This window comes from Xyrauchen texanus, chromosome 42, assembly GCF_025860055.1.
Source record: "Xyrauchen texanus isolate HMW12.3.18 chromosome 42, RBS_HiC_50CHRs, whole genome shotgun sequence".
Taxonomy (NCBI): Eukaryota; Metazoa; Chordata; class Actinopteri; order Cypriniformes; family Catostomidae; genus Xyrauchen; species Xyrauchen texanus.
The window spans coordinates 14,218,582-14,233,167 of record NC_068317.1 but is presented as its reverse complement, the minus strand read 5'-3'; the positions used below and the strand labels follow the sequence as shown (position 1 = coordinate 14,233,167).

The window sequence follows — 14,586 nt, the reverse complement described above, 5'->3', positions numbered from 1 at the left end:
AACAGAGAGTTATTTTTTACAAATATATGACTTTTAATAAAAAACACATTACTAATATTATATGTGAACGTGAAATTGTGACCAACTTTACTTCTTTATTGTGACGTAAATTCGAGTGAAACTCTGAAACTGTAGGGTGAGTATTTTAGTTTATCCATTGGTTTTTGATTGGATTGTGAAAATGTGGGCATTGCATAGCGGAACAGAGGCAGATCTAAATGTGAGTTTGCAGTGGACACACACACCCCTACAACCGTGCTGCTCGATTCAGAGCCGGTTACTGTGAAATTGAGCAGTGATCTCAACACATTTATGATCAAACTGACAACATAAACGCACAAGTACATCACAGTCTTTGGTTACAAAGATGCTGTAGCCGTTGAAAAACAAGTGAGTAAAAGATAACTTTATTTTAACATTTTGAATAACATTACACTAAAAAAAAACACTTTCTCATGCTGTGCATCCCAAGAAAACTACTTTCAAAAATATAACTAAATTCCAGAGGCATCCAAAGTGTTGTATTCATTAGTGATCACCTCAGTCACTAATGTCACAGGCGTGAAATGTCTCGAACACAACTGCGAATGCGCCATTATTCCTCCTCATTCGAAATATAAAGTCAAGACAGCTGACCCGTAACCAAAGAAGTTTGGGTTAAGGAATGATAGTTTTGGAGGAAAACAACTGAATATACACCTTGCCATCTTCACCAACATGCGAGTGACACTTCGTTCAACTCAATAAGAAAGGTGCAGGGTTTAAGTGGACTGAATGATTGGAGAAGGCCTGCATACATCACGAGAGAGAAGTCTGTCGTTTCACCGCAAGATTAAAGATTACGAGGTCAAAAAAAATAAAAACATATACATGGATGAATCATTCACAATAATATCAATAACATGCATTTAGAAAATAGACAGGATGAATTTTCATTTCATGCTGACTTTAAGTGGCGACCCAACAGAGTAACATGATTGTTTATTGACCAAAGTAGCATTCAACTGATCACAAGGTATAGTCAGGACATTAATAACGTGAAAAATGACTATTACAATTTTTTGTTTAATTCAGAACTTCTCAAAAAAATCCTGTAAAAAAAAGTGCAGCAATAACAGCTTTGCAGATCCTTGGCATTCCAGATGTCTGTTTGTCCAGATACTCAGGTGACATTTCACCCCACGATTCCTGTAGCACTTGTTGGGCACTTCTCACTCACCTTACAGTCTAGCTGATCCCACAAAAGCTCAATGGGGTTAAGATCCATAACACTCTTTTCCAATTATCTGTTGTCCAGGGGTGTAAAGTAACAATTTACAAATAATCACGTTACTGTAATTAGGTACATTTAACTACTTTTTAAGTAGTTTAAAATTTTTATACTTTTACTTGAGTATATTTTAAGTGCTGTAACTGTACTTTTACTTCCCTATTTTCCCACCATCTTTGTTCGTTACTTCCCTGTCCTGATTTTATTTGTATCTATCAACATGATTGGCTAGTGAGAGTCTCGTGACTCACGTCAAATCAAATCACATTTAAAAAAAAAAAACCTTGAATGGCAGCTGCAGATCTGGTGCCAACTGTTATGGATGTGGAGAAAGCCTCAAGCATACTGAACTTCTCGGCTGCACCTGGAAGGGCTTTTCACAGTGAAAAAGGCCAATTGCATGATCATGTCATGTGAGTTTAACTTGCTCAAGCCAGATATCAGCATTAATCCTGCCTCTAATTTGAAGAAACATATCGAGGTCAATTTCATATTTCTGCTTACTAGATTCTGTGTGTCTATAACGTAGCCTGTAATTCAACTATCTATCACTGAGATTATAGAGCTGCTGTGACAGATTAATGCAATGTTATCAATAGGGCTGGGCAATAAAATGATCTAGATGTTTATCAGAAACAAGAGAGATGTTCTCGATTAAACTTTTGCGTAGTTATCTATATTTAGCCTATGTTTTACATCTAGAATAGGGGTGTTCATTACATAAATCGTGATAGCAAGAGCACCACTGGTTGGTTGATCTAGATGAAATATAAAAGATTGACTTTTTATTTCCTGACATCTGTAGCTGCATGTTTTTTGATTGACAGGTAGCTAATGTTTGAGTGCTAATGCGGTTACATGCCTAAATGATCAAATACACTTTATAATTCCACCATTGCCCATCTTGATGAGGGTTTAATGTAAACGCAGTCATTTATATCTAAAGTGAATTTAAATAGTGGTACAAAAAGCGTATTTGCATTAAAATGTTGGACTTGAATTGTACATGTAACCAAATTGAGCACTGTCTCATAGGCTATGTCATATAAAGGCTATTAATCAAACAACATTAACAAGGAAATTAGAAAACTTGAGTTTTAATAATACTGACCCCTGATGTAGAGAGTGTGTTAATTGGTATAATAAATTACCAGGAAAGTAGAGATGAAAAAATTATTTATAACTTTATACAACAGAACATTTCACCAGTCACACACTTCAGAAAATTGCACACCATGCATTAGAATGAGAACTATTTCTGGGCTTAAAAGATACAAGAACTAAATCAATGTTGAACATTGTATCTCAGAAGGAGGACAATGTGGCCCCCCTATGTGCTACTTAAAGAAATAATTCACGCAGAAAAGAAAATTCTCTTATCATTTACTCACCCTCATGCCATCTCTCTATGACTTTCTTTCCTCAGAACACAAATTAGATTTTTGGATGAATATTTCAGCTCTGTGGTCCATTCAGTACAAGTGAAGGGGTGCCAAAATGTTGACGCTCCAAAAAAAGCACATAAAAGCAGCATAAAAGTAATACATACAACTCCAGTGGTTTAATTCATGACTTCAGAAGTGAAATGACAGGTGTGGGTGACAAACAGATCAATATATATTTTTTTTAGTCCATTTTTGCTAGAAATTCTTCTCTCTGCCCAGCAGGTGGCGATATACATGAAGAATGTGAATCACGAAAAACACACGAAGAAAGTGAAATTTAAAGTGGAGATTGACTGAGCAGGGAGGAGAATTAGTAAAAAAGGAATTAAATATTGATCTGTTTCTCACCACAGCTATCATATCGCTTCTGAAGACATGGATTAAACCACTGGAGGCACATGGATAGAGACTTTTATGCTGATTTATGTGATTTTTGGAGCTTCAATATTTTTATTTAATTTATACTTTCATTGAATGGACCAAAAGAGCTGAGATATTCTTCTAAAAATCTTTTTTTGTGTTCTGCAGAAGAAAGTCATACACATCCAGGATGACATGAGGGTGAGTAAATGATGAGAGAATTTTCATTTTTGGGTGAAATTGCAGTTAGGGTAGTTTATTTTGTCTTTGAAGACTGTAGTGTTTTTTAGCAGTTTCAAGCATTGTATAGCCTTCATTCCTCAAAACAATTATTGACTGATGAGTTTCAAGAGAAAGCTGTTTCTTTTTTGCCATTTTTGACCTAATAGTCACATTAAGACATGCCAGTCTATTGCATACTGTGGCAACTCAAAAACAATCATAAGACAATGTTAAGTTTCATTTAATGAACAAAATAGCTTTCAGCTGTGTTTGATATAATGACAAGTGATTTTCTAGTATTAAATTAGCACATTTACATGATTTCTCAAGGATAAGGTGTTGGGAGTGACGTCTGCTGGAAATGGGGCCTGTCTAGATTTGAGCAAAAATTACTTTTTTTAAATAATGATGTAGCTGTTTTTTACATCAGTAATGTCCTGAGTATACTTTGTGATCAGTTGAATGACACTTTGGTGAAGTAAAGTAACAATTTGCTTGTGAAACAGCAAAATCTGTACATTATTCCAAACTTTTGGCCGCCAGTTTATATCGGCCGATATTTGACCCAGATTTTACATTGGGCATCAAGTGGTGACCCAACACAGTATCCAAATTATTTATTACAGAGAAGTAGTGATAGACCCATATATCGGCCAACCCAAAAAATTTTGGCCATTTATTTAGATATTTAGATTTCAACATTCAAATGGTAATAAGCAGTTCTGTTTGAATTTTTGTGAATTTTGAGTAAATACTTTGTATACTAAAGTGTTGATTTAATTTCAGCAAGCTTGTCTGGTGTCATTAAATTGTATTATGTGAACAGTATCTCCATTATATTGGCACACGGCCACCCTGTACTCTAGATATTGATATCGGTATGTGCTATTAAAAAAACGTAAAACTGTCAACCACTACACAAAAGTAACAAAAATGTCCTTAATTACAAAATAAAATCATGAAATCATGACTGTGTAAGACCCAACAATATACAAAATTATTAACATGACATGGTGGCGATATACCTCTATCACCACCAGAGGCAGATTAAAGGGGTCAGGGGACCCTGGGCTGCTCTTTGTGTTAGCCACCCCCCAATAAATGGTCCTCACGCAAATAGTAAAGTGAACTGGCATATACACACATTGTTACTTCTGAAATAGCATATTGAATGCTAAAAATGACAGTGGTTTACCTCCCTGGAGACTATAAACTGGCACACATATTCAAAAGTCATGGTGAAAATGTATTAGCATTAAACATTTAATGAGCATCAGTTGCATAAGGAAAAGAGAAAAGTTGAAGAAGTGTAATAAAATGTGTGTTTATTTGAGTGAATAATTTAAGCCATTTTAGAATTAATAATGCTATACATTTTTATTGCATGCTCTTGTTATCCATTTGGAAAATATGTATTCAAATCACTCACAAAAAAAAAAGAATTCCCAGTATTTTCTAATACCATATGTGGATTTGATTATAAAGATCAGCTAGAGACGAACAATGCAAGGCCAATAAATGACATTTATTCTTTATGATAGCAGTCAGCAGCTTGCTTGTTTTGCACCAGCCTATGGAAGAGTCCTCTTGGTTCAATGCAGCTTGGGAACAGAGAGTCAAAAAATGGACACACATACGATTATTTGTTGTATTGCTCACTGGATTGTACAATGTAACTCTTTGGCCTTACATTAATTATGTTTCTTAGCAAGCAACTGCTCAAGGAACATTGAAGTGATGCAGTAGAGGCCATTAAGATCTCTGTCTCACTGGCAACTTGAACCAAGGGTCCCCTCATGGGAAACTGGGTCAGACAGGAAACCCCTAGCCCAGTCAGGGCACATGAGTAAGCTTGTTCTCTCTCAATTCTCCCCCAGACACACCATCCTGAGAAGCCACTTTTTTCTACCACAGGAAGCCCAAGAGAACACTATAGCTAGCAGTCTGACAGGTAAACTGAACCCTGGCCTTTTATATCCTGCCAGGTTCGAGAAGTTGGACATCACCCCAAAAAGCGCCCAGAAGATTAAGCCCGTGCTGGAGCGCTGGATGGCCGAGGCGGAAGCCCGCCATCGCTCCGGTATGCAGAACCTGACCGAGTTTATCGGCACAGAGCCCACCAAGAAGCGCAAACGCCGGACCTCTTTCACGCCGCAGGCCCTGGAAATCCTCAACAGCCACTTTGAGAAGAATACTCATCCCTCCGGTCAGGAAATGACGGAAATTGCGGAAAAACTAAACTATGATCGTGAGGTGGTGCGTGTCTGGTTCTGCAATAAGAGACAAGCGTTGAAAAACACCATAAAACGACTGAAGCAACCGGAGCTTGGGCCTGTCGCAGCTATGGACCCTCTGATTGATAACATGGAAGAGCATCCTTAACTTGACACCATATCTAAGTGATGACACAAATACAGAACAATGGAGAAACTTCTGATGTTGTGGTCTGAAAGACCTGGACGATTAGTTTCCAAAGTACCATCAACTGGATAGACTGTCGACAAAGGCGAAAATTAGCTGACTATTTTCAGTGTTATCATCACAAGTGAGAAACAAATGCAAACACCAAAAAAGTCATAAAAAAAGTTTCTGAATTGTATGAGAATGAAAAGTATAGAGGACTGATGCATAAGCAGCTTGTGAAAGGAAAGAGTTCTCTTAAATTGGAATTAAGAACACGGATCATAATTCAATCAAGGATGTAAGGCAGAAACTACTTACCAAAGTTTGTTGCATCAGATTCCTGAGGTTTTTTTGTTTCTATGTTTGTTTGTTTTTTTCATTGTGAATGTGTTTTTACATTTTTACTGGGGAAAAAATGTAAAAACAGAAAAAGATTTGTGTGGTGGTGTAGGTTGGTGTGACATTTAATCTTTGTCTTATTTTATCACTTAGGTTTTCATGTAAATATTTATTGTACTCTTTCACCAAATTGAGATCTCAAGTTTCAAAAATATCTTTGAAATTTTTATTTCATTCAAAGATTGTTTGTTTTTTCATTGTTACATGTCTGCTTTCCAGATAAGACCATTGTCTATTGCTGTGTCATAAAGCATTCATTTAAAAAGACTGCACTTGGGAGGAATGGGTTATTGGACAAACATCTATATTTTGCAAGGAGATTCTCAGTGAACATAGATATCCACATTTGTTGCAGCAGTCTTCAAAAACAATTTTATGGTATTGCCAAAGCCTCCTAGCCAAAGAACACAATTTTTTGGCCCAAGGACCTGTGTCATACCTTGGCCTGAACATTCTCAAACCATTTTTGTTCTTTCATGTGCCCAAAGTTTCATTACTTGTCACTCTATATGTAATGTATTTAACATTTTGAATTAATTCAGATAAATTACTCAATTTAAAAACTGATCACTTGAGTTATGCAAGGAATCTTTTGTCTTTTGACTGTGTTTTATGTTTGTTTTTGGTGCTTATGATATTTGTTTATTTTTAATCACTTTTCTTTGTGCTAAACTCAATTTTGTCAGTTGGGAAAACTTTCTTTAGATTAAAGAAAAAAATCATTTGGACGTGTTAGAAAATGATCCAGTTGACTGAATTTAATGAATCTATTGTCCCGGCAATCTGCATACTAGTGACACTGAGCCCATCATTTGGTTAATTTTACAGTATTTTTAAGAACTTATTATAATTTTTTTACTCTTAAAATATAATTTAAGTATTTAGCTCTCCTGTAACATTAATGATTTTATATAGATCTTTTGGCTGTAAACGTATAGCATTTAAATACTGTGCATAGGAACTTTACAAATAAACAAAAAGGGACTCGCTCAAGGAAATTCAATACATTAACAGCTGTGTGGATATTCCTTCCTATTAAGTACTGACACTGCAGGCTAATGTTTTATTGGTTTGTAATGGCCATCAACATTGAACCGTAAATAATGTAAAGATCAAGTAAAATCTTTTCAGATATATATTTCTATAGTACATCAGAATGAAGACTTGCTATAACTGTAGTTACAAAGAAATGCTGGTTTTGACCAGTCAAAATCTATAGATGTAACTGAAATTTGGATTAACATCTTGATTTATCTACCGTCTAATTACAGCATCTCAAATTGTATCTCAGATCACATCCACCCTAGTCGTACATTTTCATGAATTCAGAAGTGTGGTTGCAGAGAGAGTACATCTTAAGGTATACAGGCTTACGAAACAAAGCTGTTACCAAAAATTAAAGGCAGATGCTATTTACACCGGGGTTTAAAATTAAAGCCAAGAGACGAGAATCTAAGTTCTGCCTCTTTCAATGCTGGACCAAAGCTCAATAGTTATATGCACATTGTACAGAGAAATGGCTAAAATGTTGCTGACAATCTTGAAATATGTTACGGTTTGAAGAAAACTGATTAAATGGAGTATATCATTAAAGTTACCTCAGCACTGTCCTGGTAAGTTGTGAGCAATGTCATAACATGATACAGTATCTTTTATTTGTTTTTCCAGGTTAACAATGAAATTAAAAGGGACTTATGTATATGTTCGTAAGTAGTTTTTAATGACCATGCATAGATTGATTATCACCTGTTTTTTTTATTGTTTTTTATGATGTGCTTTCCAGGGTCACATGTACAGTATATGGCATTCTAGACATTGTTACATGATGTACTTGTCTTTCTTTTCTTTCTTTTCTTTCTTTCTTTCTTTCTTTCTTTCTTTCTTTCTTTCTTTCTTATTGTTTGGTTTCTACACTGCATATTTTGTTTGTTTCTCTCTCTCTCTTTGTAAGGTACGTGTTTGAGTTTTATTGGCTGGAATTGCCCTGTATGAATTGGGAACAAAGGAAACTTCAGCTTCAATTGTTTTTGAAAGATGATGGAAAACCTTTTGAGATTTATTGAAGAACACACACTGTAATACATACAGTCCATATATAAACACACACACAAAGTCGAGTTTGAAACGTTAACGTTGTACTCTCAAGACCTCGAAACCAAAGCTGATTAACCTGCTAAGAATGCTTTAAATTTTATAGACTGAAAACTGTATGTATTATATAGAGCAATATCTGTTCTTTCAGTAAAGCTGCACTTTGTGTATTTCTTAACAGCTTCAAGTCTGTCACATTAATTTGTACCATAATAATTAATAATAAACAATTGTTTGACATGAAACACAATGACGGCATTACTTTCTGAATAATAACAGTACTTTCCACAGCAGAACAGGCAGAAAAACAAAGAGAGAGTCTTTAAAATGTGTAAATTCAGATGTCAATATAATTGAGTCTATTTTTAAAGATTAGCAAAGCTAAATTGTAGAAAAGACTACTTATATCATGATATCACTTATATTCTGTGTGATGTTTTCAGTAATCCATCACCCATAATTTGTACACAATTCATAGTGCAGGCAAAATGTCAACTTTCTTTAAATATTAAACACATTAAAAACAATACAAGTATACACAATTATACAAATAAAAATATCACAATAATAATAATATAATGTTCATAGCCATTGTGATGAAGAAATAGCCATGTAGTGTTTTCTGTGTGCAATTGTTTAGCAAAGGCAACTTTTTGAATGATTTCACATTCACTTATTTTACAGTGTACAATCCTCCATCAAATCATGCCCCTGATCTTTTCTCTGAATATCCACCACCGTAACAGATCAGTATAAATGCCACACATTTAGCCTTTTAAAGACATATTAAAGACACTGTTTTAACCGCATGTTAAACCCACTTTATTTCCCAGTGATTTCTCTCCCTCTGAACAATATCTGTCTTTCATCCTCTCCTGTAATATGATGTCTTTTCATGTAAACACTGATTTAAAGTGAAGAGTCGCACAGAAAATGCTTTTTTCTCCAGACCCAAACAAGCTTTCAATACAGAATTCACACCTAAAACCAAAGTGACGGCCCACGGGCTTCCAGGGTCAGCAGCAATTCATTTAGATTTCCATAGGGTCAATAGAGAGGAATCCATGCCAGGGTTATTTCACATCAATATTTCATTTCTTTGCTACAACAGATAACAATAATGAGCCATCTGTAAGAGAGAGAGAGAGAGAGATTCTCTGAGAGAGAGCACATTCTTGGCTGAAAGCCTTTAAACTCTGAAGTTCTCTTGTCCATGAAGCCTTTGAAAGCCTGACTGGCAGGCAAATTGAAATAAATAAATAACTAAAGCGGTAAATAAATAAATATTAATCGTAAAGCACACACAACATAAATGATTAATATTAGGCTGAGAACTGATGTTGAAGATGTTTGCGCTGTCCTTTTCCTCCCATCATACTCTTCCTTTCAAAAGTACCAGATATATTTTTAAGTTGTAGGATAAAAGTTGTCTTATTTGATATTCTTTTGTTTTGTCTTTCCATTTCATCATATTTTCCATTAGCTCTGTAATGAACGTGCAGAGACGTGCTATTTTTGCAACCTTTGTCTTCGCCGTTCAGGCGCCTTTCAAAAACTTTGCCGAGCGGGGAAGACATGGAGAGTATACAAAAGCTTCATTTTTGAAGCAATTATAAGGATTTCTTCTGACAAAAAAGTCAGTTTTGTAGTTGAGTTTGGGTAATTGGCAACTGGGGCAATGGGAGAAAGTGTAGTACATGTATTTGTCAATTATATCACTATATACAGTTGCGATGCATGCTGACCAAAACACTGTGGTTCCCCTTTGCTGCCTGATCTCATTATTATTCATAGCTATTTGTCTGTAACATTTAAACGTACATTTTTTGCACCTTTGGACAGACGCTGAAATGTACAATATAGTTATATTGACAACACCTAAATCTTATATGTTGTTACATATTAATAGCTTTAGAAATGTTAAATATTTATGAATAATTAATATGACATTTATAGCATTTTTCGGATTTGCATTTATGCTAATTAACCCCACCCCACCCCACTCCACCCCAACACCTGAACCTTACATCTTTTCAACAATAAAAAATATTTCACTGGTAGGCAGATAAATGTACTATGACAATAATTTGACTATACTATTATATAGATACGTTTGAGCCGCTAATCTTATCCCAGTTTTTAATATCTGCCTAGGAGACAAAGACCACTATATACAGACTTAAATCTATCTGTTCCTCACAGAGCTGTAATATGTCTTCTACAAAATTGGATGATAGCTCAATAATAAAATGGTTTACTTTTATGATTGTATTATGGTGCTTTAGTGGTGTATTTTACAGTCATGTTCTTGAGCCGTAACATATTATTGTCATTAATAAATGATTAAACGTTTAGCATACAGTTTTTTGGGTTTTGTTTGATTTAACATTTTAAAGTTTAGTCATGGTTAAAGTGATGGAGTCCTTTAAGATAAGTCAGACATGACTCCAGAAATCACACCGAACAGAAAGAAACCGCTACAGTGTCAAATTAAGGAAATGCATCAACTGCGTTAAAACATTTGATGGCACTGAATGTTGAATCAATATACTTGATTATAAGTACAATACATTTAACCGATTAATCCCATTAATTAAATACTAATAGATTCAATAATGTTTCGTAAATGTTTGTACATCTATAAAGTTGTTAATATATTCAATAATTATATTTTATATGCTGTAAATACGTAAATATTGTACATTTCTGTGTTTTTGCACACATAAGCAAATGTGCGTTAGCTAGAACATCACTTTGCCTAAAATACCTAATAGCTAAAAGACTTTCTGACAAGTTCCTAGAAAAAAGCTCCTATTTTGGTTTGACATAATTCCAGTTCAGTGTTGGTATGTTACTCAAAAACAAAAAAGTCATTCAAAACAAAATTACTAATTACTTCTCTAAAAGAGTAATCAGATTACTGATTTTACTGATTTCTTAATAAAATGTTTTTATTACATTACTAATTACTTCACACATAAGCTTCTATTCCGCTCAACAAATATAAATGAATGCCTATTTTCCTTCTTGTTCATTGACTTGTTAAAGGGTACGTCCTGTCACAAAATGAAAACAGATTAGCTTATTAACGCAATTCATGTTTTACACGTTTTCTACATATGTTAAGGAATTTGTGTAGCCCAATTAATGTACTTAAAAGTAATTATCTTTAAGACTCAATAACTGATATGTGATTACAAGAATTTGAGATGTAATGCGCTACACTACTTTTTGTATTCAAAAGTAATTAGATCAGTTATGTATTACTTTTTACTGCAATTAGATTACACCCAACACCGGTCCTGTTGTTCTAAAATGGATATTTGATTTTTTTTTAAATAGCCTTTATGATGAAGAGGGGTATGAAAATGGTGAAGACAAAACGTTGAAATCAAATATGCCGGAAACGTTGATACAACAAATCTTCTGGTTCTCACTGCATATTGTGACCAAATATCATGATGTCTTATCACAAAAACCAATGAGGTTTGGTGTTATGAACACAGCCGCCATATTTGGTTTTAGAGCCTCATTTGATTCGATTTGACAGTGAAGAACGACTTGTGTTCATGGTTGCTTTTCATTTGGCTTTTTGTTGTATTTGTTTAGACCAGAGTGACTACTCACTATTCACTTTCATTATATAGCATTCAGTATAAACCCTGTGAAGATTTTTGATAATGTCTACTTTTGTGTTGCAAAGAATAAACAATGTCATCTGGTTTTTGAGTGACATTATGGTGAGTAAATAATGACAGAAATTTCATTTTTGAGTGAACTATTCCTTTAAGTGCAAATACCAACTTAAAGCCTCCTGCAATGGCTTTTATTGTCAAAACATTTTATAAAACAATATGTTGCTGTGCGTTTTATGATTTGTAAGTACTGCAGCACAAGATGGCTTAAATGAATTCACCAGTGCTTGTTTTTTCATTATGCTTGTCCAGATTAAGGCTTTCTTATCCATTATGAAAAACAGAAGCGCATCCTGGTTGTGCAGCAACTGCTCTTAACAGCAGAAGTCTTGATATTGCAGCATATCTGGATCGATTTGCTCAGGCCAGTAAAAGCAATAATTATCCTCACGCTAGACTTCAAGCTGCTTTTCAAAAGCAGAATCCGCACAGATTCACCGTTTGATTCAATGGAACATGTTTCTGTTCAACTTCCAAGTGTCAGAAATTGCCCTGAGAGAGAAAGACAGAATTGTGAAGGCAATAGAGGAGAAAACGTGAAATGTCAGCTGCTCAAATGAATTACTGTTCAATATCAGTCAGGACACTATGAAAAGGCAAGTGAGAGAATATTTGACTGTGTACGTGTGCGTTTACGTGATACAGCTGGTTTTAAATTGCTCTTTTTGTTTTTCCATCAGCGAGGCGGTGCTTTCTCAGCTTATCTCCTCTGCAGTGGACGTGTGGGTGGACGATGTTTTAGGAAAATGAACTGTCGCCGCATGCCTCAAATGCGTCTACCGTACCTTAAACTCTACACAACATGCATACTTGCTCTCTTGCTCTCTTGCCCGTCTTCTTCCTTTGCATCACACACATACACACACTCCAACGCACATACACACATATATAGCCACTCAGCCGTCTCTGGTGTTTGTGCACACCTTGTTGCCTCCGGAGGGGCAATTACCGATGCTCACAGCCTGTCTAAGGTGTCTCTGGCTCCCATCCCAATCCTCTCCCTCTGTCCATCTCCCCTCTCCATTATCATTGGGGTAAATAATGCCTCTGCGTCTGATGCTGATGGAGATGTGACTGGGACAACCAATCCAATTGTCCTCCGCTCCATTTATCTTTAGCAGCTAAAACAGCATTTTAGCGTTCATTTCTATTGAGTGCTGCTGGAGAAGTTTGAGGGGAGGGAAGGTAGTTGCAGAATGCAGTTACGTTTAAAATCCTAAAACCTGGGAGATAATTAGCATTTTCAAGCAATGGGTGTCCTTTAGGACTATTTAATGTTTTTTTTTAAATTTCATTAATTTTTTTCAAAATGACATGAAACATAAATTTAAAGCTGAAATGTGTAACTTTTTCAGTGTAAAAATTTGTGATGAGGAGGAGGGCGTGGCCAGGCTGTGAGGATGCACGACTGGCGCTGAATTGTCCTAATCAGCCGGGTGGGGGATAAAGACGAGCCGGAGGTCCAGTTCGAGATTGAGAGAGAGACACACACACACACAGCCGCTCTGTGTGTGTCTGTGCATTTACGTTTGTTTAAGTTGACTTAAAGTTGTCACTAAAGTTATGTTGACTGTTCTGTCATTTCCCACCTCCTCCTTGCCCATACTTGAACCCCGTTACATTGGTGCCGAAACCCAGAAAGGAGGAGGGATGCGCTGTCGTGGAGTCCTCGCTCTGCTGTACGCCGGGAGCCAGAGGAACTGCTGCAGTCCGCCAGAAAGTGGAGGAGCCATTACCATCCACCAGGGGTTGGAGGACTCGCTACCATCCACCAAGGGAGGAGCATCTGTCGTCCACCAGGGGGTGGAGGAGTGGCTGAGGACTAGGTGATGGTGTGTCCGGGGACTGGCAAGCAAGTTTTTCTCTCTCTCCCATCTCTCTCTCTATCTCTCCCCCTCGCTCTTTCCCTCTACCTCAACTCATCTCTCACAGGGCTCCAGAGAGTTGGGGAAGACCTGTCGGCAGAAGGACGGCTGGAAGGGGTACGTCAAGCTGGAGGTTTCCCCAGCATGAATCGGGTGGTGGAGGAGTGTGACGAGAAGGAGGTTATGGTCGGGCCGTGAGGACGCACCCCCGACGCTGAATTGTCCTAATCAGCCAGGAGGGGGATAAAGACGAGCTGGAGGAGCCAGTTAGAGAGAGAGAGAGAGACACACTCGGCCGCTGTGTATGTGTGTGTCTGTCTGTGCGTTTCTGTTTGTTTAATTTGACTTATGTTACTAAAATGATGTTGATTGTTCTGCCGGTTCTCGCCTCCTCCTTGCCCATCTTTGAATTCTGTTACAAAATACTTTCTCTTTCTCTAATATGCAAAGACAACTATAAGTAATCCATTTGTCGGTACATTTTCTAAAAAACTGAGAGCAGAAACTACACACTTCAGCTTTAACACAGTCATACCTCAAACGTAAATTTTGAATCTGCTGTGTTTTAATAATGTATGTTGCTAAGTTGCTACATGGTCTACACCAGTTGTCCCACCAATTACATGTAATTTGTCAAGCATGTATGTGAGTTTATGAAATCGATGGAACCCATCGCAAATTAGCCTTTTGACTGAACACAGACAGACCATGACTGAACATCGCTACAGTCCACATTATCTCTTTCACAGCCAATTGAAATATGCTGGAAAATGTAACAAAAAATAGCTTTGCTAGTTGGTGTTAGCACACTATTATTAATGCATAACAGAGTTTTG

The 14,586-nt window shown here is 36.3% G+C and overlaps 1 protein-coding gene across 1 annotated transcript in view; it reads left to right on the top strand.

Moving 5' to 3' along the window:
- Positions 1-6,679, top strand: part of LOC127635292 (POU domain, class 6, transcription factor 2-like) — a 137,171-nt gene extending 130,492 nt beyond the window's left edge. Inside the window, exon 9 of the mRNA XM_052115208.1 lies at positions 5,175-6,679. Within this exon, the coding sequence (XP_051971168.1) occupies positions 5,175-5,679 (505 nt within the window). The 3' untranslated portion in view covers positions 5,680-6,679. The remainder of the gene's footprint in view (positions 1-5,174) is intronic.
- The last annotated feature ends 7,907 nt before the right edge of the window (positions 6,680-14,586 follow it).